General features: G+C 52.1%; 1 protein-coding gene, 1 long non-coding RNA gene and 1 pseudogene across 5 annotated transcripts; 2 read left to right on the forward strand and 1 right to left on the reverse strand.

Annotated features, from left to right (window-relative positions):
* The first annotated feature begins 3,202 nt into the window (after positions 1-3,202).
* LOC118720854 lies at positions 3,203-4,590 on the forward strand (annotated as a pseudogene).
* A 64-nt stretch (positions 4,591-4,654) lies between these two features.
* LOC123652468 lies at positions 4,655-20,144 on the forward strand. Its single transcript, XR_006741822.1, has 4 exons — positions 4,655-5,108; positions 8,938-8,945; positions 9,565-9,573; positions 20,133-20,144. It is a non-coding gene; the product is annotated as an uncharacterized LOC123652468 (long non-coding RNA).
* Positions 10,472-23,309, reverse strand: MAG (myelin associated glycoprotein). Of its 4 annotated transcripts, XM_045582550.1 has the most exons (11): positions 23,223-23,309; positions 21,050-21,117; positions 20,535-20,903; positions 19,114-19,410; positions 18,766-19,023; positions 17,349-17,609; positions 13,130-13,417; positions 12,703-12,799; positions 11,880-11,973; positions 11,584-11,621; positions 10,794-10,932 (listed from the first exon to the last, which is right to left on the reverse strand). In XM_045582550.1, the coding sequence occupies exons 2-10, from the start codon at positions 21,093-21,095 to the stop codon at positions 11,595-11,597; spliced, it is 1,737 nt and encodes a 578-aa protein (XP_045438506.1). In that variant the 5' UTR covers positions 21,096-21,117; positions 23,223-23,309; the 3' UTR covers positions 10,794-10,932; positions 11,584-11,594. The 4 variants fall into 4 exon arrangements, with proteins under 4 accessions (XP_036297456.1, XP_045438505.1, XP_045438506.1 ...); XM_036441563.2 differs by lacking the exon at positions 11,584-11,621 and having other exon boundaries at positions 10,472-10,932; XM_045582549.1 differs by lacking the exons at positions 11,584-11,621; positions 23,223-23,309 and adding an exon at positions 21,585-21,687 and having other exon boundaries at positions 10,472-10,932.
* Between the last annotated feature and the right edge of the window lie 1,791 nt (positions 23,310-25,100).

Consider the following 25,100-nt stretch of genomic DNA (forward strand, 5'->3'; position numbering starts at 1 on the left):
TCCAATGCTGGTCCTAATCCTGGTCCCGTCTAATGGGGGAGGGGTACACAGGGGGAATGTCCATGGGAGAGGCTGTAGTTATTCCCCAAACTGATAATGCTTCTGTACTCTACCCTTTGATACCATGCCCTTTGAAGTGTATATTTCCACCTTGCCTTAGGATAAATCATGTTGAATAAAAGCATGGGTCCTTGGTGAAGGGAGAGGCTTTAGCTCCCTTTAGCTTAAGATTTTCTGACCCCCTGTGCCTTTCAAAATTATCTTTCGTCTCCAGATTCCTTTAATCATCTACTCGCAGCCCCTTTCTCCAAAATGTTGAACTCTTTGTAAGGCTGGGAAAAGAACCCCACCACTTCCTGGGTTTATAAGTCTATTTCTTTCACCAGGTAGGGGAAGTTTTCTGTCATTATTTCTTCAAATAGGTTTTCAATATCTTTCTCTTCTCTTTCTAACATCCCCATAATACAAATATTGGTACACTTGAAGTTATCCCAGAGGCTCCTTACACTACCTTCATATTTTTGGATTATTTTTTTCTTTTTGCTCTTCTAATAGCATGCTTTTTGCTTTTTTGTATTTCAAATCATCTATTTGATTCTCAGAATCCTCTACTCTACTGTTGAATCACTGTAAATTATTGTTTATTTATGTCAGTGTATGCTTAATTTCTGACTAGTTCTTTTCCATGTCTTTGTCATTCTCACTAAGATCCTTGAAAGTCTCGCTAAGCCCCTTGAAGGTCTCATATCCTCCCACAGTTACCTTCTATGGCGGTGGTGACTGCCCCACCCTGCCCTTCTCAACCGCCCCACCCATCCTGCCCGCCTCACCCGCAGCAGTGGGAGAGGGGGTGAGGGAAAGGTGACAGTGGCAGGAGGGAAGCCCACCTGAAGTCTTGCAGGAATATTCCTGGAACAGATCACTAGTATATATTTAAAAGCTTAAGTGACCGGCTGACCCAACAACTATTTGACCATCCAACTGGTAGCTATGACATGCACTGACCACCAGGAGGGAGACACTCAACACAGGAGTTGCCGAACTGCAGTAACTTGGCAGCTGCAGTTCTTGGTTCTGGGTGATGTACCAGGAACCAGAGAGAAGGGAGTGCATCACTGGAGAACCACCCTCTTGAAATCAGGACCCTTTGGGGGATGTTGCAGAGCTGATTTTAGCCCAATCCCCACAGACCAGGCCAAAGGATTCCCCCCACACACACATCCCATGCGTGAATTCGTGCACCCAGGCCTCTGGTTTTCTTATAATAATTTTTATTTTTGTGGTACCAGTTACTTCTCCTTTTCACATCAGTTTTATTTGTTTGAGTTCTCTCTTTTTGTTTATTGATGAGTCTGCTTAAAGATTTATTTATCTTGTTTATCTTTTTAAAGGACCAGCTCTTGGTTTTTCTGATCTTTTATATTGTTTTTGTTAGACTATTTTTTATTTATTTCCACTCTGATCTTTATCATTTCCTTCCTTCTACTCACTTTGAACTTTGCTTGTTGTTCTTTTTCTAGTTCCTATAGGTATAAATTTAGATTGTTTATTTGAGTTTTTCTTGCTTCTTAGGGAGACCTATAATGTTATGACTTTCCCTCTAAGGACTGCTTTCGTTGTGTTCCACAGATTTGGGGTTATTGTGCTTTCATTTGTCTCAGGTATATTTTGATTTTGTCCTTGATCAATTGTTAGTTCATTCATTGTTTAGTAACATGTGCTTTAGCCTCTGCATGTTTTGTGTTTTTTAGGTTTTTTGCTTGTAAATTATTTCTAGTTTAATACCATTGTGATTGGAGAAGTTGCTTGATATGAATTCAATCTTCTTTAATTTATTGAGACTTGTTTTGTATTCTAACATGTGGTCTATTCCTGAAAGCGTTCCATATGCATTTGAAAAGGATGGATATTCTGTCACTTTGGGGAGAAATATTCTGAAAATATCAATTAAATCCATGTGGTCTAGTGTGTCATTTAAGGCTGCTATTTCCTTGTTAATTTTTTGTGTGGATGATCTATCCATTGATATCAGTGAGGTGTTAAAATCCCCTACTATTATTTTATTACTCTCCCTTCTGCTTTGTATATGGAGGTGCTCCTTGGTTAGGTGCATATAAATGTTTACAAGGGTTCTATATTCTTAATGTATTGATCCTTTTATCATTATGTAATGTCTTTCTTTGTCTCTTATTATAGCCTTTGTTTTAAAGTCTACATTGTCTGTTGTAAATATTGATACCCTGGCTTCTTTTTTGCTCCCATTCGCATAAAATATATTTTTCCATCCCTTTACTTTCAGTCTGTGTGTATCTTTCATTTTGAGGTGAGTCTCTTGTAGACATCATATATATGGGTCTTGTTTTCTTATCCATGTAGCTACCCTATGTCTTTTGATTGGAGCATTTAATCCATTTACAATTAAAGTGGCTACTGATGCCAAAGCTGGTTTGGCTCAATGGATAGAACGTTGGCTTGGGAATTGAAGGGACCTGTGTTTCGATTCTGGTCAAGGGCATGTACCTTGGTTGCGGGCATATCCCCAGGAGGGGGTGTGCAAGAGGCAGCTGATCGATGACTCTCTCTCGTCGATGTTTCTAACTCTCTATCTCTCTCCCTTCCTCTCTGTACAAAATCAATAAAATATATTAAAAATAAATTTAAAAAAAATAAAGTGACTACTGATAGGTGTGTATTTATTGTAATTTTGTTTTTTTTATAACTATGTCTCTCTATTTTTTCCCTCTTTTCTTCTTCCTAAAGAAGTCCCTTTAGGAACTTGTATCTATAATAAAAGCGTAATATGCTAATTAGATTAGATAGCTGGACATCCTCCAGATGAAGTTGCCATGTCAGGTTCCGAAGCAGAGGTGGTTTGGGACAATCAGACAGGCAGGTGAGCAGTTAGAGGTGATGAGGCAGGCAAGCAGAGCAGCCAGGGACAATCAGGCAGGCAGGGGGCAATCAGGCAAGCAGGCAGGCAAGCAGTTAAGAGACAGCAATCCCGGATTGTGAGAGGGATGGCCAACTGCCAGCAATCAGACATCCCCCAAGGGGTCCTGGATTGCGAGAGGGTGCAGGCCGGGCTGAGGAATCTCTCCTTTCCCCACCCTACTCCCATGCATTAATTTTGTGCACTAGGCCTCTAGTTTCTAATAAAACTGGTTTTGTGGTGCTCTTGACCACAGGACCTGCTGCTCTCACGATGGCCCTCAGCTCTTTCCCAGCACTTACTCTCCAGTGGCCCAACTACCCAACTCCTCCAGGTTCCCATTCTGGTGGCCCTGGTGCCCATGGCGACCCCTGGTGGCAGCCACTGTTCCTGCTGTTACTCACAGGCCTTGTGTGGTGCATCAGCAGTGTTGTTTGTGGTGAAAGATGGCAACGGGACAGCTTGTATAATGGCCAACTTCTCTGCTGACTTCTTGACCAACTCTAATACCAAGAGTGGCTCTAAGAATGTGTCCTTCGACCTTTCACCTAATGCAGAAGCATTAAACAGCAACTACTGTGATAAAGAGAATGCTTCTAACCTCAGTCTCATGATTGCTTTTGGAAAAGGACATACACTGACCCTCAACTTCGCAAGAAATGCTACATGTTACAGTGTCCAGATGATGTGTTTTGTTTTATAACTTGTAAGACACACAGATTTTCTCCAATGCAAGCTTCCAGAGAGTCAAAACTGTAAAATTCATAACTGACATCATGTCAGACATAAATAAAAAATACATATGTATGAGCAGTAACCATGTCCACATGAATAGTGTCACTGTCACCATCCAGGCATACCTTTCGAATGATAGCTTCAGCAAGGAAGAGACATGCTGTGTGCAAGATGGACCTTCCTCAGCAATATCGCCAACATCTCATCATCCCCTCCCCGCCCTTCACCACCCCCTCCCCACTCTTCTCCGTCCCCAGTGCCTGAGAGCCCCTCGGTGCACAAGTACAACGTGAGTGGCACCAATGAAACCTGTCTGCTTGCCAGCATGGGCTGCAGCTGAATGTCACCTACAAGAAGGATGACAGGACTGTGACCAGAGTACTCAGCATTAACCCGGGTAACACCAGTGTCGGTGGGAGCTGCACTACCCAGCTGGTGACACTTGACCTCCAGAGTGAGACCATCACTTTCCTAGTCTTCCAGTTTGGAATGAGTGTGAGTTCTAGCTGTTTTTTTTTTGTTTGTTTGTTTGTTTGTTTGTTTGTGGTTTTTTCCCTGCAAGAAATCCAGTTGCACATGACTTTCTAATGCCAAAGACCCCACTTTCAAGGCCATGATAGGGAATTCCTACAAATTAAATTCCTATAAAATGTAACAACACCGAGGAGCACAATTGGGTCACAAAGGCCTTTCCTGTCAACATTTTCAAGGTGTGGGTCCAGGCTTCCCAGGTAGAAGATGGCAAGTTTGGGTCTGTGGAAGAATGTCAGCTGGATGAGAATAGCATGCCCATCCCCATCACCGAGGGCAGGGCCCTGGCATGGCTGGTCCTCATCGTCCTCATCGCTTATCTCATTGGCAGAAGAGGAGCCAGGCCGGCTACCAGAGGATTTAGCCCGGCTGCAGACCAGCAGAAGCTGCAGGGCTCTGTTCATTTCCCATTCACATAGGCTGACGTTGAGGGAGGCACACTTTATTACAAACTGATTTCAGATCTGCTTTATCCAACGTGAAGTTCATCTTGCAACATTTACTAAGCACAAGAGTAATTCTTGCAGTGACAGTGTTACTTTTGCTAACGGGGTTAAATATGTTGCTAACTGGTTAAATGTTAATATTTACCAAAGTAGAACTTTAAGGGGGGGAGAGGGATAGTGCTTTTCTAAATGGGTGCTGCTCCACTGCCTGACTTTGTAAGGTTCTGGTATTTAGTTTCTTTTCATTCTAGATCAGAAATGAACTTACAAAGGGAGGTTCTGTGGCCTTTACTCTTAACAACTGATGAAGACTGGCTAACTGTTAGACTGACACAGTTCATAAATTAGAACAGAAAGAAAAGTTTAAAACAGAAGCACTTCAAAAGAGGAAACTCTGCAGTGCTTAAATTAAGCTTTAGAAGCCAAGTCAGGCCTGGCCCCCACAGGCTGCACAGCTGAGCATTAAAGTTCTGCCACTCAAGAACTGGCATTTTTTTAAATAGAAAAATGGGTGTTATTTTTATTTACTTTATTTATTTATTTATTTATTTATTTATTTATTTATTTATTTTTGTAAAGTGACTTTCAATCTTCTGTTTGAGGTTCAGGGTGATCCTGTGTCTGCACTTGTGTACAATAATTAGTTTCACTCTCTGATTTATCTGCTCTGCAGTTCGAGTGGGCTGTGTACTGAGGATTTCTTCATTTAATGCATTGCCTTAACAATGCTAATAAAATGTCTCTTTCTTTAAAAACAAAACAAAACAAAACAAAAAAACTGGTTTGGTGGTAACGAACTCCTTTAGCTTTTTCTTGTGTAGGAAGCTCTTTAGTCCTTCAAATCTAAATGAAAGCTTTGCTGGGTAAAGTAATTTTGGTTGTAGGTCCCTGCTTTCATCACTTTGAATATTTTGTGCCAATCACTTCTGGCATGAAATGCTCCTGTTGAGAAATGAACTGATGTTCTTATGGGAGCTCCCTTGCAGGTAGCTGTCTGTTTTTAGATTTTCTCTTTGTCTTTAGTCTTTGCTATTTTAATTATGATGTGTCTTGGTGTGGACCTCTTTGGGTTCAGGTTGTTTGGGGTTTTCTGTGATTCCTGGACTTGTGTGAGGGTTTTCCTTTACCAGGTTAGGAAAGTTTTCAGTTATTCATTTATTTATTTATTTATTCATTATAAATCAATCTTTATTATTCATATTGTTACAAAGGTTCCTCATTTCTTCCCCCCTCCACCAGGTTTCCACCCCACCCTCTGCCCCCTCCCCATCCCCCATTGTCCTCATTCATAGGTGCAGTTTATGTTCAGTCTCTTCCTCCCTCCCTTTCCCCGATAGTAAATCCCTTTTCAGATAGTAAATCAGTTACTTAGCATTTTCTCATATCGATAATACCACCACATGCCCAATGATACACTTCACACAAAAGACATTTCCAAATAGGTCAACCAGCCTCATCCAGGCCCCACCCAAGGCACTCAAAGATCAACACCCCAGCCCTATACTAACTCAACACATCCAGATCTAAGCCTTCATCTCTTGATTCAGCAGACCCTCAAGTTCCCACAAAAGTTTCAAGCCATGTCTGAGAGGCAGCCGTGGGGCAGGGGCAGGTGAGGAGCGAGCTGTTCCGGGCCTGGCTGCTCCGGGCCTGGCCTCTGTTGCTCTGGTTCGTTCCACAACCAGCTGCTCCAGGTCTGGTCACCACCGCTCTTGACCTAGTTGCTCTGGACCTGGCTGCTGCTGCTCCGGGCCTGGCTGTACCAGACCCGGCTGCTCCGGGCCTGGCCAGCCTGGCAGCTGCTGCTCTGGGCCTGGCCGCACCAGACCCGGCTGCTCCGGGTCTGGCCGCTCCCAGCCTGGCAGCCGCTGCTCCGGGCCTGGCCGCTCCCAGCCTGGCAGCCGCTGCTCCGGGCCTGGCCACACCAGACCCGGCTGCTCTGGGCCCGGCTGCCCCGGGCCCGGCCGCTCCAAGTCTGGCCGCTCCCAGCCTGGATGCTCCAGGCTTGGCTACTGCTGTTCTGGACCTGGCTGCTCCCAACCCGGCTGCTCTGGGCCAGACTTCTCCGGGCCCGGCCACTTCGGGTCTGGGTGTTCCTGGACTGGCCACCCTGGGCTTGGCTGCCTCCGCCTCAGGCCTGGCTGTCACTGCCCCAGGTCTGGCTGCTCCAGTGCTGGCTGTTGTTGCTCTGGTTCTGGCTGCTGCTGCTCTGGGGCCTGGCCGTTGCTGCTCCGGGCCTGGTTGCCATTGCTTTGTGCCTGGGCACTCTAGCCCCTAGCCGCCACTGTTTCAACATTCTGTCCTTTTATTTATTTTTTTTTTTTAAACGCATTTATGTTGCAATGTTGGCTGGTGAGTTGAGTTCTGACTTAGTCTTTGACTTTTCAAGATCTTCTTTGTATTCTTTCTTAAGTAATTTTACTATCTTTTGCTCTCACTTGATTTCTTCACATTGAGAACTTTGGTTTCTTCCTCCTTGTCCTGGGAGCTCAGCAGGTTGGCCTGTGGCACCCCTTTGTTCTCCGCGGGCTCCTGCGCTGCTCCAGTCTGTCGCTGGGGTCGGCGCCCCCCAGGAAGCAGCCCCCCGCCTTGGCTCCATTGCCCGCGCTCAGAGGTCGATGGCTCAGGGGCACCCCCTCCTGGGGGCCCCATCACCCGGCTCCCTGCCGGCGCCCCGCTGGCTGGTGTCCGGCAGGGGCTCCTGCTCCCTGTCGCATTCCTCCAGTCTGGAGCTTTTTTTTTTTTTCTCCTTCCCGCTAGGGGAGTCTAGAATCAGAGTCAACAGACTGTCCTCTGGGCGCAGTGCGCGCGACTCTGGGGGCTCCGCTTTTCGCCACTCCCCTGGGATTCTGCCTCACAGCCCCGTCTCCCCCTGCCCGAGCCTGGGTCCCCAGGGTCTGGTCCAGGACTGGGGTTCAGAGCAGTCCGGACTGAGGTTCAGCGCCACCGGAGGCTTTGTTTCTTCACGCTAGGGTAATCCAGCATCAGAGTCAACATTCAGTCCTCTGCGCACAATGTGCGCGCGACTCCGGGGGCCCTGCTTTTTGCTGCTCGCTTGGGATTCCGCCTCACAGCCTCGTCTCCCCCACCGGAGCCTGGGTCCCCAGGGTCTGGCCCATAACTGGGGCTCAGCGCTGCCGGTTCCGGGGGTTCAGCCCAGGCTGGGGGTTTTATTTCCTTCCTGCTAGGGAACACCAGGCAGCACCCAGTCCTCTCCTGCTCTCCGGCTGCGACCTCTCCGCGCGCGAGTGCGTGCGTGCGTGCGTGCGTGCGAGCGCGCAGCATGTCTCCGTACCTTAGGCTTTTTTTCAGCTCCTCTGATTTTCCTTCTGGTTTTCTCTTTCCTTCTTGTTGTAGAATTTTCAGTCAGTTAACTACCTGTAGCTCTGGGCGATGTCCACTCTACATTTTAGTTGTATTCCATTGAAATTGTTGTGTGCTGCTGCGGTTAGGTGTCTACCCAAGCAGCCATCTTGGATCCTCTTAGTTCTCAGTCATTTATTTATTCAACTAGGTTCTCAGCCCCTTGTTCACTCTCTTTTCTCCTTCTGGTAGTTTATGATATGATGTTGTTATGCTTGGTATTGTCCTAGAAGTCCCTTAAACTGCCCCCTCCTGCCAGCCCGGTTGCCCCTCGCTGCCCTCACCCCCCCACTGCCCTCCTGGTTGCCCCCATCTGCCCCCCCTGCCAGACTGGTAGCCCCACGCAGCCTGCTGTTCAGTCATTACTATTACTCTGGTGGTGTCCTGGACAATTTGCATATTCCTCTATTATTAGTGAAGATGTCCTCTTTTATGGTTACTATCTCTTTGTATAAGTTCTCACTGAGTTTATCTATTCTTACCCTAAGTTTCTTGAGCATTATTATAATTATTGTTTTGAAAGCTATATCAGTTAAATTGCTTGCTTCCATTTCATTTAGTTCTTTTTCTGGGGATTTCTCTTGTTTTTACATTTGGAGTATATTTCTTTGTCTCTCAATTTGGCTGCCTCTCAGTATTTGTTTCTGTATATTAGATAGAGCTGCTATGTTCCCAGTCTTGGCATGGTGGCCTTATGTAGTAGGTGTTTTCTGGGCTTGGTGGTGGAATCTCACTGATCACCTGCACTACGTGCTCTAGGAAACTTGAGAGGATTATGTGAGCCTCTGGTTGTAGTTGAGCCCAGCTGACTATGAGGATTGACCCTACCACAGTGTACGAGCAGCTGTGAAAGGGCTGACCCCACATAACAGAATTCATCCCAGCAGCCCTGGTGCCTGCCAACATCTCTCTTTTGATGTGCTGGTTGTAGAGGTAATTGGGTCATACTCTGATGTGGTCTGAATTCTGCCACCAGGTGTGTTGCTTCTGAGGCCTCTTGGGAGGGATTCGGGTGTAGTTCAATGTCAGATCCTTTTTGTGAACGTCCCTGGGCTACCTGTTTAGAGATGCAATGCAATCCACAGTTTGTGGCTGCCCCTACTTGACCAGGGTGCACATGGGTGGGGCCAACCTACATAACAAGACCAGCTTCCATTAGCATCAAGCTGGTCAGCAAAGCACCCTAGACACCTGAAATCCTAGATTCATCTCCTCCTGCTGGCTGGCTGTTAAGCTCGGTCATGAAAAAGCCTCTGGGAAGTACCCAAGTTGCATGAAGTAGGTTCTCAGTGAGTGACCAGGTAGGGGCAAGGGGTGTTCACCAGATTCATACAGATTCAAATTCGGCACCAGTGCTGGGTCTGAGGCCACTCAGCAAAAGTCTCAGGATACACCAAGGCCACCTGCCACCTTCCAGGGACCTGTGGACGTTTGTGGTGAGGCAGGGTGAGATCAGCAGCATTCATCAGGCAGAAACAGAGCCATGTGAAGGGAGGGCTCTGCACAAGGTCAGTAGTGCTATTTGGGGGAAATGGCCCGCCCTAGAGCCACCCAATGCAGTCTTTCCATGTGTCTACCCAAACCATCTCAAGAGTCTTCCAAGAGAGTCTGGACCACAGGCCCGGGTTGTCCACAGCCAGCTGACAAATTTACAACCTCAACAGGGAAGTTGACTTTCCCCTGGGAAGTCAGGAGGTGTGGCTAGTAAATCTCCTGTGAGGATGCCACTCAGGGACTGGCCTTCTTTAAATTCTTGACAGGTTTTTTAGAAAAAAGAATCGGGTCAAGAGCCTGGCCACATCATTTACTGGCCCCAGGACCCTGGAAGAATCATCTAGCTTCTCCCAGCCTCAGTGTTTTCATCTATACAGGGTTGTCCTGGGAGTCCCTTCCCAGGACAGCCTGAGCCTCCTGAATGGGTTCAACGCACAGCTGGGACCTAAACAATGTTTCTTGAAGCAAATGGAGTAAAGTTTGAAGACTGAAATGGCTGAGGGAAGCATGAACGTGAAGGATGGCAGTCAAACCAACACAGGCTCATGAAAAGGCCTGGGGTCTCCCCTGACCTTCAGGGCACAAGAGGCACGTCAGTGAGTGAGGGAAGCCAGCCAGGTGTGGGACAACAGGAAAAGGTGGGAGCTGTGGCAAACAGGGAGCCCCTAACCCTTCTCTTCCAGTGAGTCACAGCTGTGGGGGTCAAGTACAAGCGTAACACTGTCAGTTGCTCTGACTGTGGCGGAGGCTGGAATGAGGGTAGTTATGTGAAATTAACCAGAAGTCAAATAAAGCATGTTGTGAGCCAGATCCAGCCCACAGCTCAGAGTGGGAGCAACTTAATGGTGGTTGGCCTGGGCTCAGGGCTAGAATCCCTGGGCCTTGCCCACACTTAGGGCCCAGCAGTGGGAAAGGAGGGGGATGGAAGTCTCCTGCAGGGACAGGTCAGAAATCATCAGGCTCTAGACAGGCATTTGGCTTTGGGGCATTTATTCCATGTCCCTTCAGTATACCCCGGGGCCAGGTGCAGGGGAGGAGACCAGGCAGGGGATAGCAATAAATAACACACAGACAAAACTCCCCTCCAGACAGATGAGGTTAAAGGAGGTTAGAGGAGAGCCACACTGTGAGGATGTGGTGCTGGCAGGGTAGGGGCAGCTGGGAAGGATGGGGGGCCAGACCCCTGGGGCCTTGCTGTCGCCTGTTCCCTCCCTTTCCTGCCTCGACCCCCAGTACTTTGGGGCAGAAGGGAGCCCTCGGCCAACTCCCTCACTTGACGCGGATCTCAGCATATTCGGCCAGCTCCTCTGTCAGGGTGTAGCTGTCCTTGGTGGGTCGTTTTCCCAGGTCCGAGTGAGAAAAGCTCAGGTCCAGCTCTGGGTGCTGCCCCCGAAGGCCCAGAAGCCTCCTCTCAGATCCCAGGCGCCTCTCACTCTATGAAGGGAACCAACGCATTAGAAGGGTCCCGTTCCACCTTTTCCAGATGCAAAGGCTGGAGTCGCTAGCACCCCATACTTCCAGGTGAGTCACAGAGCCCCATGTGAACCTCTTTTCTCAGCCCAGCCAGCCCCACAGTCCCACGTCCCACTCCAGAACCTTTTCCCATGCCAATCCCCCCTCACACCACCCTCCTCATCGCTTAGCCTGAAAGTTGCCTACAAATTCAATGTCTTCAGGAAAACTTCTTCAACATAGGCATTTGGGGGGCACACAATTCAATCCATAACATCTTCCCAGAGTAAAGCTACCTAGTCAGATTTCACTTTTCCAAATGTTTGTACATGTCCCCCCTCAATCTTGGTGATCCTGTAGGTGTGGCTTTGGCTTCCGCTTCATGCTTTCTACCTCCCATCCACCCTCCCCCCCATACACACACATAAGCCTTTGGACAGACACATAGAACAGCCAAAGACAGACAGACAGACAGACAGACAGCAGGGAGTAGCAGTGGGACAGGATAAACAAGGCTAGGAGTGCTGGGCAGGGCAGACTTAACCAGGGACCATCTTGGACTACACATATGCATGACAGCCCCAAGGCCCACCGAGGGCCCAGAGCAGGCACACGGAGGCCCCCAGAACCTACCTCCTGGGCGCTCATTCCAGGGTAGAGACCACTCTGGACTATTGGAGAAGGAAATGCGGTCATAGACCTACCTCAGGGCTTCCCTTGGGCCTGAGTCCCATAGTCCCCTTCACAGTCTCTGCCTCAGCTCCCCTCCCAGCCTAGGTCCAAGCCAGCCCTCCACACTTCCTCTTTGTCCCTCCTAAGGAGCATGACCTCCCCTCCACCCCTTGGCCTCCCAGGCCTCTCCCAGGACCCCAGTGTCCCGACATTTAGGGTCTCCAACTAGCCTGGAGCCGCAGGGTTCCGGCCCTCACCTTCTCCGGTGCCCCCGAGATGCGGAAGTCACTGCTGAACAGGACTGGGGGATTGCCCCCTGCGGAGAAGCTGGGGCTCTCTGTCACGTTCTTTCTGTTGGGCAGGAAATGCGAGCCCCAGTGGGACTCCCAGGTCTCCCTCCCCCTCCCTCTCTAGACCCTCATCTACCTTAGCAATTTGGCCCAAGGGACCCGAGTTGATCCCACCCATCTCTCTAAGGTGGGGCAGAGGGCTCTTCAATGGCCAGCCCTTCCTGTCCACCACTGTCCACCCCTCCCCTGCGTGTGGCCCCTGGTCTCCACCGCTGTTCAGGACCCCGCCTGGCTTCTCTGGGTTCTCTTCATTTGCTCTGGGTCTGTCTGTCCCTCCTGCTGCCAAGATATGGAGCAGGGAGATTAACTCATTTTCAGTAGAGCCACGAGGAAGAAAGCAGCAGCACAGCGGTGGCAGGGGGGTGTGGTTTGGGCTGGGGAGCATTTGTGTTGCCACAGATGTGTGTGGTCACTGGCACTTCTGGAACCACCTGTGACCTAGCTGCAAGCCAGGGGAAGCTGGCTTCCCCATCACACCTCTGGGAGGGCACGAGGGCGGGAGCAGCAACAGGAGATGACTGGTGGAAAGTCTTGGCTCAGGCACTGGCACAGGCTGACCTGTAGTGGCTCACGGAAGCAGGACTCCTTTCTCCTCCATCCAGTGGAGCATCTTCAGAGCAGAACACACCTTCCCACCTACACAGGGCTGCCCTCCCCTGCCTAGCCCACAGCCTCCCTCCCCACCGGCCGTCTCTCCCCTCCCCCAGGTCGGCCCCAGTGGGGCACTCACTTTCTGCGCGTCTGGGTAATGTAGCAGACAATGGCAATCAGGATGGCAAAGGCAACCACGGCTCCCACGGGCCCAATCTTAGCCCACATCAGGCGGTCTGAGGACAGAGAAAACCCAGGGGCCCTCAGACTGCTGGTGGGAGTGAGCACGCCTGGGTTCTTGGGAGACAGACTGGGACATTAACGATAGTGAAAAATATCCTTCCCTGACTGATTAGCCTGGAGGGCCTGGCACGGCCCAGGACAGCCTAGGCAAACTCGGCGCGGCCTCTCCTTCCTGTCCAGAGGGACCGCTTTACCAGATGACCCACCTGCGTGGCCTGACCCAGGCTGTGGCTGATGGTCAGTCAGCCTTGGGGAGAGGAGCCAGGATCCAGGAGGAGCCCCCTCTGTCCCTGTGGCTCCCAGCCCCAGACCCCGCCACTCACGGGCTCCCTGGAAGGGCAGCTCCAGGCTCTTGGTGCCGTAGAGGTTGCGGGAGGTGCAGATGACCCGGGGCGGGGCCTGGGCCTGTCCCCGCAGCGTGAGAATGCTGGTGAGCAGGAGGCCGCTGCGCTCCGAGTACACAAACTCCCGCTCCGTCTCGTTCACGGTCACGTTGCGCGAGGGCAGCTCGAAGGCCACCGAGGGCTCCGGGTTGGACTTCACCACGCACAGGCACTGCACCGTGTCGCGGGCCGCTGCACAGTGGGACTCCAAGAGGATCACAGGAGCAACTGCAGGGGCAAAGTCGGACTGAGAGGGCTGGAGCCAGGACTCCCTGGCTGAGGGCCCAGAGCCCGCACAGCCGTCATCGAGGCGAGCTGTGTTTTCCTCTCCACACCGTCCCTTTACAGGCCTAACTCTGCCCGCCTCGCAAAACTTAAATCACATCACGGTGCTCCCTGCTCAAACCTATCCTCCAACTGCTCTGTGTCACTTAGAATACAATCCAATTTATTCGCCTTGGTCTGCGAGACCCCGCAGGACCGAGCCGTACTCTGACCTCTGTGTGTTACCCTGCAAGGCTTGTTCCTTCCCGTCACACCAGCCTCCCGCGTTTCTCGCGTTCGTGGAGCTGTTTCCCACCAGGTATTTGGTTCTCCCTCAGCCTGGAACACTCCCTGAGGCACCTTCCCAACTCACTTCTTCGCTCCATGAAGGTTCTACTCAGACCACTAGGATCCTCTCCTTTACCACCTCGCTTCACTGCGTCACTCGGTCCCGCTCAGTCTCCTGCCCAGCACTCATTCCTACCCGGGTTACCTATTGATACGGCTTGTCTCTCTTTGCCACCAAGACGGACTCTTATTCTGTCTCGCTTGGTGGCCCACACTTACATCATGTCTCTCCTGTGGCAGAGCTCCGGGAAGGCGTATGGATGGGGTGGCCTATTGCACTCTGCCGCTCCCCTTTCAGGCCGTCCTGCAGATGGCCCTGCTGACGTTGCGGAGCCCCCTTGCATTCTGGCCCTCCCTCACGAGAGTCTCAGTGCCACTCGAACTCAGCACCACCCTCCACCCAAATTTCTGTTGAGCTTTGCAGTACTGCCATTTTATTTTTAAAAAAATAGTACAGGTATGATGATTTTCTTTCATTTTCCAAAATATGAAATTATCATTGAAATTTGAATGCTGCTTTTTAAAATTATATTCTCATTTCCTCCTGGAGAGTTGAGCATTCCCTTCTGCTTACCATAGCCTGAGTTCTGGTTCTCAGTTCTGACCAGAACTCAAGGACATGCAGGTGACAGTGACGGGCCAGGGAGTCATGTGACCAGATGTATACATAATAAAGATGATTCTAATCAAAACCTCAATGCGTACACATATCTAAGTCTAGTAAATCAAAAGTTGAATACCCCCAATTCTGCTTAGGCAGCATACACCATGCTTGCTATAGTGTTAACAAATTAATGCACTACAAAACAAACCAATATTGACAAACAGAAACAATTAAATTAAGAAAATCTTTCGTTCAAGACTACACCATGACCACGTCTGCCTGAGATGCTGTGGGAATGCTGGCACCCAGCCTGCATGTGCTTAGCATTTTCAAAGCTTTGCAGGCAACTGGGACACCCCAATTGACCCTAGACAAATCCCAAGTGGCCATCTACTGGCTGGTGTTCTCAATCAGGCCCTCAGCATCCTTGGGCCTCCAAGATGGAGTTCTCATTTATGCAAACAGGGGTAATGGTCCTTAACTCACAGGGCCTACAGGAACTCTGAAGATAGGCACATGGCTGGGCCGTAAAGACAATTAACATCGATTAGAAAAATAGAACCGTTCCAGCAGAGGGAGCATGTGAGCAAAGCCTTGGCTTCAGAATGCAGAGAGGACATCCAGCCTGGAAGATGAGTGGGAGCCAACGAGGCCGACTTATGGAACATACAGGAAGTGTCAGATGCTGTGGGAGATCACCATCATTTTCATAGCTTCATACTCAACTTTGGAGTAAGATACTCTTATCACACTCATTTTTTCAGAGGAAATGATTTAGGCTCAGTAAAGGTGAAGTCTGTTGTCTGAGATGGTACAGTAAGACAAAGAGCTGGCATACAGACCCAGGTGATTCAGCTCTCGGCTACTTGGTACCAGTAACATTTCAGTTTTCTCCTCTTAAACTGGTTTGGGGTAAAGAACAACAGTCCCCTCTCCCAATCACATTGTTGTGAGAATAAAATTGCCAATACAGGCAAAAAGCTCAGACTTGTTGCTTGCATATTGCAAACACTCTGTAAGGGTGAGAGCCTCCTGCAATCTCCAAGCCATGCTGGGCTCTGGGGTGGGCAGGTAAGGCTGGGAGCCCTGCCCAGACTGGGTGCCCACCATTGTCAGTGGGCACTAAGCCAGGTGCTGGGGGACATAGACTTTAGGACTGAAGCTGCACTCCTAGAGGGAAAGCACTGTGACACAGGCCTTGGAGATGCCCAAGGAGCTTAGCGGGGGGGTGGGAGGTAGGGAGATGTTTGTTGCTTCTCTACATTTCTTTCTTTTGATGTATTTGTTTTTAATCAAGGCTAAGTGAGTCCTTGGGTGCTAAGACCCGCACCCAAGGGAGGTGAAGGGGAGGTGAAGCAGCCAAGGTTTAATAGCTGGGGCAGACAGGAGTCCAGGAGAATCTTGGCTCTGACCATCCTTCCTAGCTGTCTGAGCATGGGGGAATTCTGACCTTCATTGTACTTAGTTAAGGACTAATGATAACATACACCTGCTTCACAGGCCACCAGGAGGACCCAGCAAAGCCACACCTTGGATGGAATCATGACCCAGAATAGGCCTTTGATGGCCATTTGCTGCAATTACTCTTACTATGCAGGGGGGGTGGAGGTTGACTGACAATGTACATGAGATGGTGTCGTGTGTATGTTCAGTAGGTTCTGACTCTTAAACTTAAGGACCACTGGCTTGAGGTGTGACAGAAAAGAGGATACATCAGAAGAGGGAATCTGGGCCCAAAGGACACACATGGAGAAGACAGTGCCACAAAGCCCATCCATGGTGACCACACTGGGTGCTGTGAGTCATCAGAGACTGAAGGGAATGTGGCCAGAGATGAAAGGTCAGCAAAGGAGTGGATGGCTGTGGCATTGCCCTGGAAGATGGCACTCCGGGAATGAGCTATAGCTACAATGTATTGATTATCACCATACATGCAGAATATCACATATGGACTGTGCTCAGCATCTTCTGGCAGACTTGTGTGGTGGGAACCATTGTAAGTGAAGTAATTGAGGTTGAAAGTAGGGAAGGTTGGAGACTAGCACCAGAGATCAGGTCAGAGCTGAGGAGGAGGCAGGAGAAATGGAAGTATGGAGGTGACATTCCAGAGAGAGTTGCTGAAGGAGAGGGGGTCAAAACTCTGACTTGGGAGCAACAACCCAGAATGGTGGCCAGTGGGTGTCAGTGTGTTAGTGGTGCTATCCATAGAGAGGCTGCTGGAGAGGCCCAGCTGGCAGTGGAACACTGAGTTTCATTTCCAAGGCAGTTAGCTTTGTCTGTGCGTCCAGCTCATCTCTCTGGCTTATGTCTGTTATAAGCTTGTGTCTTCTTGGTGCCATTCCCCGCCTCTCACAGAGCCTCACAGCAATTTGCACATAACCACTGCTAGACCCCTGAGTGTATTCTGATGTGATAATGCAGGATGATGTAAGCTTTGGGAGCTACGGAAGAGTGGAACCAAACTGCCTGGATTCCAATCCCAAAATTCTGCCATTTCCTAGTTGTGTGACCTTCGGCAAGTGGCATAACGTCTCTGGGCCTCGGCTCCTTTCTCTAGAAGCCAAGGGCAGTGATGGAACCCCCTCATAGGGATGTCATAAGGATGAAGCTTCCAACAATGCCGGTACATAGGGATGCTCCACAAGGGTTAGATGTCATGGTTACTATTTTAGTTAAAGGGGCATGGTCACGGGACCCAGGTCTCCCTGGTTAAACTCCAGGATGTGGAGACAAGTGTTCTCAGGTGGGACTGGCACTTTCTTGCTGTGGATTCCACTTTCCTGCCTTCCCCATCCTTACCTGCTGGTGCAACACTAACTCTCGGTTGGGATATGTGGGTACCCCCAGTTACCCAGATGTCCCTCCAGAACCATCTACTTCAGGTGGAGGGGAGACACAAGTCAAGCCACCTCTCAGTGGGATGGGGGGAGGGGGCATACTCACACTCCACGGAGAGGTTGAAGGCGGTGGCCCTCTGGCCATACTGGTTCTCGGCCACACACCAGTACTCTCCATCGTCCTCAGGCGTGACAGCCGGCAGCTCCACCTGCAGCTCGCTCTCGTAGATGACTGTAGCCAGGATCTGCTTCTCTTTGAAGATGGTGAGAATAGGATCTGGGTTGCTCTCTGTGGAGCACAAGATGGAGACCGTCTCCCCCTCCACAGCCACCACTGTCACGTTCACTGTTGGCTTCCTGGGTGCGTCTGGGGGGGCAGAGCAGGGGGTGATGGTCAGATGCAGGAGGTACCTCTTCAGTCAGCCAACTTCTACCCCCAAATGTGACCCATACACCCCAACCCAAGCACAGCAGCTCAGGATGGCTTGGGAGCCCAGGCCTGGCTGTCCTGTTTACAAAACAGGGGCTCTGCAGCCAGAATGCCTGTGTCTCAATCCGGCCTGCTCTTTCCAGCTGTGTGTGGACCTATGTCTTACTTAACCTCTGTGGCCTCATTTTTTCTTATCTGAAAAATGGGCTTAATGACAGTTCTAATTCCACAGCAGTAACTGAGAACTCAAGTCACAGGCACTGCTCCAGCCTGAACGAGGTGGAGGAAGATCCCTGCCCGTGTGGGTAGTGGCCATGTCAGTAAATAAAATAATCATTGGCAAATTTGGGATAAGTGCTTTGGAGAAAAATAAAGGGAGGGATGGGAAGTTAGGGTGGTTACTATTTTAACTAGGATGGTGAGGGCAGGCTTCAGTGAGAGTAGGAGGAGGTGGGAGGAGCCAGCCTCTGGGATGCCTGGGGGAAGAGCATTTGTGTAAAGTAGTCAGAAACTGCTGAGTAAACGTTGGCTGTAGCTGTCATTATTATTATCCACAGCCCTGGCATTTTGCCTCAATCAGTATTTGTGAATGAAAAATGAGTGAATGACCTCTCCTGGGTTCATAGCTAAGAATCCTGTCTGATTAGCCCCCTGCTCTGGGGCTCCATAAGTACAGGTGCACACAATGGGCTGGGTCAGGCCTGGGATCCCCACTACCCTCCCATTAGAACTGCAATGGGACTCATCTAAAATTTAGATTCCTAGGGCCAGTCCCCGATCTATTCCCGGATCATCCAGGCTGTCCCAGAAATGGAATAAAACCAGCTTTCCTGGGTGACAGGGACCACATCTGTCTTCTGCTCCTGTCCTAGGCATGAGAGTGGTGCAGAGTAGCTGTTCACTAGATGATTGTGCAAAGAATGAAGGAATGAATGAATGCCTAGACCCACAAGCCTCCTCTCCATCTTTCCTCAACCACAGTTCTGTTCCTGATGGCCCCACGCGCCCCCCCCCCCCCCCCGGGCAGGGCCCCTTTGCCCCAGTCCCCACTCTGCAGGCCAGTGCCAGGCGAGTCCTCAGGGCGGCCACTCACACATGACGCTGAGCTCCACGGTGCGGTTGTCCTGGCCATAGGCGTTCTCTGCCAGGCAGGCGTAGACGCCGTCCTCCCCGGGGGTCACTTCATCCAGCTCAAGGAACAGGCTCTCGGCCACGGCCTCCCGAAGCACCGTGCCGTCCCGCATCCAGGTCAGCAGCGGCAGCGGGTTGCTGTCTGCCCCGCAGAGCAGGCCGACGTGGGACCCCTCGATGGCCTCCACGGAGGAGTTCATCTCCACAATCACAGGGGGGTCTGAGGCCAAGGACACAGTGGGATCAGCAGGCCGGTGCCACAGGCCCCACCCCCACCCCCACCCCCACCCCCAATGGCACCCGGGCTTACACTTGACGTCCAGACTGGCGTAGCCCTCGAACTGCAGGGTGGTGTTGGGGAAGGAGGCCTGGCAGCCCAGCCGAAGGCCATTGGCCTCCCTGGTGGGCACGAAGTGCAGCAGTGACACCTGCACCCACGTGCCCTCGTCCTCGCGCAGCCGGCCCAGTACAGCCGGCTCCCCCAGGCCGTCGTGGCCCAGCCAGCTCAGCTCCGGGCGCAGCTCCGGGCAGTTGTCAGGCACCAAGCAGCTGACCTCCACTTCCGTGCCTGCCACCACTTCCAGGGGGACCACAATGTTGGGGGTGTCTGCATGGGCAGGGAGAAGGAGGATAGAGGAAGCAGACATCCCCACTTGACCAGCTCCAATCCTGATACCTGGTTCCCTCCCCTTGGATACAGAATTCCCTGAAATGTTCTGTCTGCCTGATTCCCTTCACCCAGAGCCCTCACAGAGCCAACCACGTGTGATAGTAAAGGAACAACAATGTGCTGGTCTGAGTCCTTCACAGCGTTGTATTTGCCTTCCAGGCGCTAGCAGGCAGGTAACTACTTCACTCCTTCTGCATTGCGGAGACTGAGGCCACAGCGGTAACACTGAGCTTCAAACCCTGTCACCCTGGCTTGATCACCTGTGCCAGGACACTACAACATATTCCTAAAGAAGCCTGTCTCCTCCCAGTGTTTGACTTGATTTACTTCCATGTGTGGGGGGGCATGCATGGAGAGGGGGGTCTCTCTCTGCATCAGGCCTGTCATCCAGCTCTTCTTACAGACTCACTGCTGGGGAGCCTGAGCCTAAGAGCTCTAGGCAGGCAGGCTTCTCAGGCACTTGGCAGTAGGAATGTCTGAAGTCCAGCAGTGGGTCCTGCTCTGATGGTCCAATCTGGCCCAGAACTGCATTTTATGGGGCCTACATTTAGGAATTTAAATATCTATCTAAACCAGCAGCTAATGTTTAGGAATTAGGAGATCATAGGAAATACACAATTCTGGTTTCTTTTTCAAATTCAAACTGCCAAGCAGCAAAGGCTCTGCATTCTCCCCAGAGCGGCCAGCAGAACTGGTGCCACGTGCCAGCACGTCTCTGAGCACTTGACAAGCATCACTCACTGAGCTCACATGCTGCCCCCGCCCCCACTGCAGAAGAGGAAGCCAAGGCTCAAAGAAGTTAAGTAACTTTCCCACAGTTGCCCAGCGAATGCAGCAATCAAGAGACCTTAGCCCTATCCTCCCCCCACCTTCTCTTTGAGGGCCATGAGACTGCTTGGGGCCCCGCTTCACTCATTTCTGTCCTCTGCCTGGTCCGTGTGGGCAGCGGCTTTGCACCTCCCAGCTTAACAAGCCCCTGGGTCTGTGCTGGGAGGACTTCCTGCTACCCCTGCCTGCCCCAGGGAGGCCCCTGCCCCCTGCTGTGCACCCCGGGGACTCACTGATGATGTCCAGGACGCTGTGCTCCGAGAAAGTGTACTGGTTGTAGCCCCCGAGGTCCCCGCGGAAGTAGTACTTGCCGCCAAGCTCGGGGCTGAGGTTGCTGAGCAGGAGGGTGCAGTTGCGCAGGCCCAGGTCCCCCAGGAGGCGGCTGCGGCCCTGGAAGCTCTCGTGGACGACTTGGGTGCGTGACTTGAAGACCACGGGGGGGTAGTTCTTCGGGTAGGGGCTGTTGAAGTACCAGACGCCATGCACAACGGCAGGCCGCAGCTCGTCAGGGAAGTCAAAGCGGCAGGGGATGGAGACGCATGTGCCCTCGAAGGCCGAGATGGACGAGGGCATCCAGGCACCCCAGTGACCCCCTCGAGAGGCTGTGGGTGAGTAGGGCTGCTGAGGCCAAGGGACATGTCCTGACCGAATCACCTGCTCCCATTCTCATCCGGGGACCCACAGACACAAGCCCAGCCTGCGTGGGGCCAAGGCCCCAGAATCCCAGCAACCCCCTTCCCAGCATTACCTGCAATCATGATCCAAAACAGGGGCAGTGCTGTGAGGAATATCATTTTGTGCAGCGTGTGATGACAGCTGGAGAAGGCATGGCAGGGGTGAAGGGTCAGGGGAAGGGGCTTTCTAATAAGGCATCAGGAGGGGGGTTGTTCAGACGTAGGCGCTGCTGCTATTAATATTTATATTACAAACATTTCTATGGCGTTGACCAGGTACCGGTCCTCAGAGCTTGATCTGCTGTACTAACTCATTCACTCTCTTTGAGGCAGGGGCAATTGTTACCCTCCTTTTACAACTGAGTTCCAGAGAGGTTGAGCAACCTGTCCATGCCACACAGCTGGCAAGCATCAACTAGGACAGCCCTATCTGCCCGGCTCCAGGGGTGCAGACTTAGCCCCCAACTGTCCCGTCTCTACGTGGTGTAAGATGCTGACAGTGATCTCCAGCACCTGGTGCCCCTGAGACCCTCAGGAAGTAATGACAGAGCCACGCTGGACCAGCGGCAGGAAGAAGGGGGAGCCCGGAGAAGGAACCCTGCCCCTCACCTCAGTCTCCCTGAGTTGGGGATGTCTTCTGGACCCACTTGAAGATGTCAGCCTGCCAGCCTGGAATAGGAGACAGACAGGAGCGAGGGGGCAGGAGCTCAGCATGTGCTGTGAGCTGCTGCCTGTTGTAAGGCTGCCTGCCCCTGGATGCTCAGGCCCCTCCCACACAGCCTCGCAGCTACTCTACACAGGGTCACCCCCCACCCCACCAAACTGCCGTGGAGAACTGTGGGGAAGGAAAGGGAGCGACAGAGCCTTGTGGGGGGGAGGGGATGAGGTGAGTGGGGGGAGCCCTGGGGGTGGTAGGCAGAGACTCAGTGCCATCAATGACTGGGTTTCACAGCATCAGCATTCCCAACATGCCGTGTGAATTCCTGCCGCCCGCTCCCACCCCACAGACAGCCCCTGCTTTCCCCACCCTCAGCAGAGGCCAGTGCCCAGCACAAAAGAGCCCTGTTCCCTCATGGGGAGGGTGCTGCATCTCGGGGGACTCCTGGGGTAGGTGGGGTGAGAGAAGACAGGGACAGGGGTGCTCAGCTCTATGTGGGGCCAGGAAGGACCAGGGGTTGGGAGGTCAGGAGACCCTTCTCGCTGCTCTGTAGGTCCCCTCTGAGTTGGAGACAGGGTCTCCAAGTGGCTGCCTTTCCAGGCCTTCACAACCCTCTTCCCACAGACACAGAAGCATACACAGCCAGACACATGCAAATGCTGCTGTGAAATATGATAGATCTAGACCCAGCCAGAGGAGCAGGCTTGTACCATAGACACTCATGTGGACACCTGCTCAGGACCTAAGTGTGAACAGGCACTGAGACCCCTGTGCCCGCAGACTGTGTTGGCACACACGGTCACAGAAGCACATCTGCACTGACATTGGCACCTCGTTCAGGCATGCACATGGACCTGCCTGCGTGCCGTGCTCACAAAGACACACAGCTGACGTGTAGCTAGGACAGACCTGCCCAGACACATACTGGTGGACCCAGGCAGACGATGGCAGTGATTGTGACTCTCCAGGGCCATAAGCATGCCCGGCACAGCTGTAGTAGTGAAATTCACAGGGGCAGTGGGCTTTAGGAAAAGCAGGTCTAAACATTTTTTGGTGGGGGTATAATGAAAAGAAGGTTGACAAACATTTATGTAAATTCAAACCCATCCAGGATGGTACACACACACACACACACACACACACACACACACACGTACACACACACACACACACACACACACACACACACACCCCTTGTTGTGCCCCAGGAGCTGGAACTTGCTCACTCAAAGCCCACTGCCTTACCCCCTCCCAGAGGGCAGGATGCAGGTACCTAATCAGCTCTTCCCTCCCACACCAGGCCATTCCCACCACATCTGCCCCAAACTTGGAAGCCCCAGGGCAGCAGAACCTCCCTGGCTAGGGGTGCTGAGGAGGGCCCTTCTTGCTCTCCCTGTAGTTTCTTCCCAAAGCCCCGTCACTGTCCTGCCATGGTCCCCGCTCATTCCAAACTCCCCAGGAACACCCTCCAGTCCTAAATTAGTGGCAGTTCGCAGCGACCATCCTCACCTTGCCCCCACTTCACCCTCTCAGTCATGGCCCTCTGCTCCCACCCTGCCCCCAACCCCTCTTGGCTGCTGTGTACTCACCAGGATGCTCCTTGTCTGTACCCTGTGCTCCTCACGCCTGCTTACAGTCCCCTGGCCTCCCAGGGTCTAGGCCCCCACTTGCCGGCTCCTCCTTCCCGCTCCCCCACCCCCGTGGGTGCCAGGGACTGCCTGCCTCCAGGGCCCAGCTCCTCCCTGTCCCCGGGGGAGGGGGGCACAAAGGGCCCTTGTCACCAAGGCTCCACTGGGCAGCCTGATGCCTGGGTTCTACGAGCTCCTTCCTGGAGGGGATGGGGGCTGCCTCACTTGCTCCCCTCTCCTGCATTGCTGTGCACCCTGGTTTGGAGACCTGGGGGGGGGGGGGCGTTCTAATATCTCTGAACATCTCAGACAGAAACGGAAGGCATTGTCCTCAGCATCCGGGGAATCTTGGTGACAATGACAGGTACAGCCCTGGTCATGAGAGGCAAGAAGCCCTTGTGGGCGGGAGAGGAGACAGGACCTTGCCATTCTGGGCTTGTGTCACCTCCCCCTCCCTTACAGTCACTTCCCTGGTCACAGTGGTGCCTGCATCCTGGTCTATTTTCTTCTAGGCTCTTCTTGTCATCGGAAATGACCTTAGGTATTGACTGTCTCCTCTCAGAGCACATGACCTCCAGGAGGACGAGGGCTTTGCCTGCTTGTTCCCAATCTTTCCTGGTTGTAGCAAGGCTCCTGGCGCAGCTGAGCTTCGTAAATGCAGGGTGGATGCATGCGTCCGATACCCTGTGGCACCTTCTGACTGGAGGCCTCTATACTTATCTCTTCCTCCTGGAAAGCTCCTCTACCTCGCCCCATGCCCACTCTGCCCTGGCCAAAGCCACTGAGTGGATGCCATGCCTCTGAAAGCCACCTGCCTTCTCACCAAGCCGAGTCCCTCCACAGCACTCATCCGCACTATCATGAGCTCCTTCCCCACCAGCCAGGGTCTTCCAGAGGGCAGTTTCTCTCTGTCTGTCTGTCTGTCTGTCTGTCTGTCTTATGCTCCTAGAATAGAGCCCCAACGGTGTTTGCTGAGGGCTGTGCTGACTCTGAGCAGGGTGGGGACCCTCTGTGGGCAGATTCCACGTGTTCCTCCTGCCATCAAGACCCTTCCATTGGCATGATCTTTGCAAAGTGGTGGTGGGAGCTGCAGTGGTTTGGTTAAGTGCAGCAGTGTTTTGACTGTGAGCTGCTCAGTCACACTGGGGCATCTTTGGTGGGGAGGGAGGGAGGGAGTGTCCTTCCTCCTAAGGGAGAAACTGGGAGGATGGGGGCTGAGGGGCGGGGAATCCCTCAGACAGGGAATTGAGAAGTGAGAGAAGGCTGGATGGAGGGGGAAGGAGAGTCCTATCCCCACATCAGGCTTTATGATGTCAGACTCTGCCCGTGCCTTTCCCAGTCAGGGACAAAGGCCTATTGAGAGCGGCGTGGGGCTTGGCCTCCTGGGTCCTGGAGAAGAGAGGGGCCTGGTGCCTGGGCTATTGGGGAGGACACCGTGACCTGGGATACTCATGTCACAGCCTTCGGTGTCAGCGCCAACCCCCTTGTTTCATGTGCCTGTGCTGTTTGGGGTACATCCTTCTGGGTGTGAACTGAAGGCTGTCCCTGAGAGAAGAATGCACAGGCAAATGAGTCCCATAGACAGCACTGGCAACTGTCACCAAAATCTGAAAATCCAGGTGTCCAGAACACAGGACCGGAATACTGGAGAACATGGGCCCGTCTGAAGGGGAGCAGCGCACTCACATCCGGCCCCCAGCTCTGCCAGGTCACAGTCCTTCCCCTCAAGGCAGGTGATGGTTTGCTAGGGACCCTGTGACAAAATGCCACAAAACGAATGGCTTAGGAAGTTGACTATCTCACTGTGGGAGGCTAGAAGTGGGAGGTCAGCATTTTGGC

Source organism: Pipistrellus kuhlii, unplaced genomic scaffold (assembly GCF_014108245.1).
Source record: "Pipistrellus kuhlii isolate mPipKuh1 unplaced genomic scaffold, mPipKuh1.p scaffold_m20_p_17, whole genome shotgun sequence".
In the NCBI taxonomy this organism is placed as follows: domain Eukaryota; kingdom Metazoa; phylum Chordata; class Mammalia; order Chiroptera; family Vespertilionidae; genus Pipistrellus; species Pipistrellus kuhlii.

Excerpts from the sequence above, each read along its gene's own strand:
- MAG (XM_036441563.2), bottom strand. The coding sequence starts at position 21,095 with ATGATATTCCTCACAGCACTGCCCCTGTTTTGGATCATGATTGCAG. Across the intron at positions 13,418-17,348 it reads CTTCAACCTCTCCGTGGAGT|TTGCTCCTGTGATCCTCTTG; the intron begins GTGAGTATGCCC and ends TTGCCCCTGCAG. Across the intron at positions 12,800-13,129 it reads GCTGCCCTTCCAGGGAGCCC|ACCGCCTGATGTGGGCTAAG; the intron begins GTGAGTGGCGGG and ends CTCTGTCCTCAG.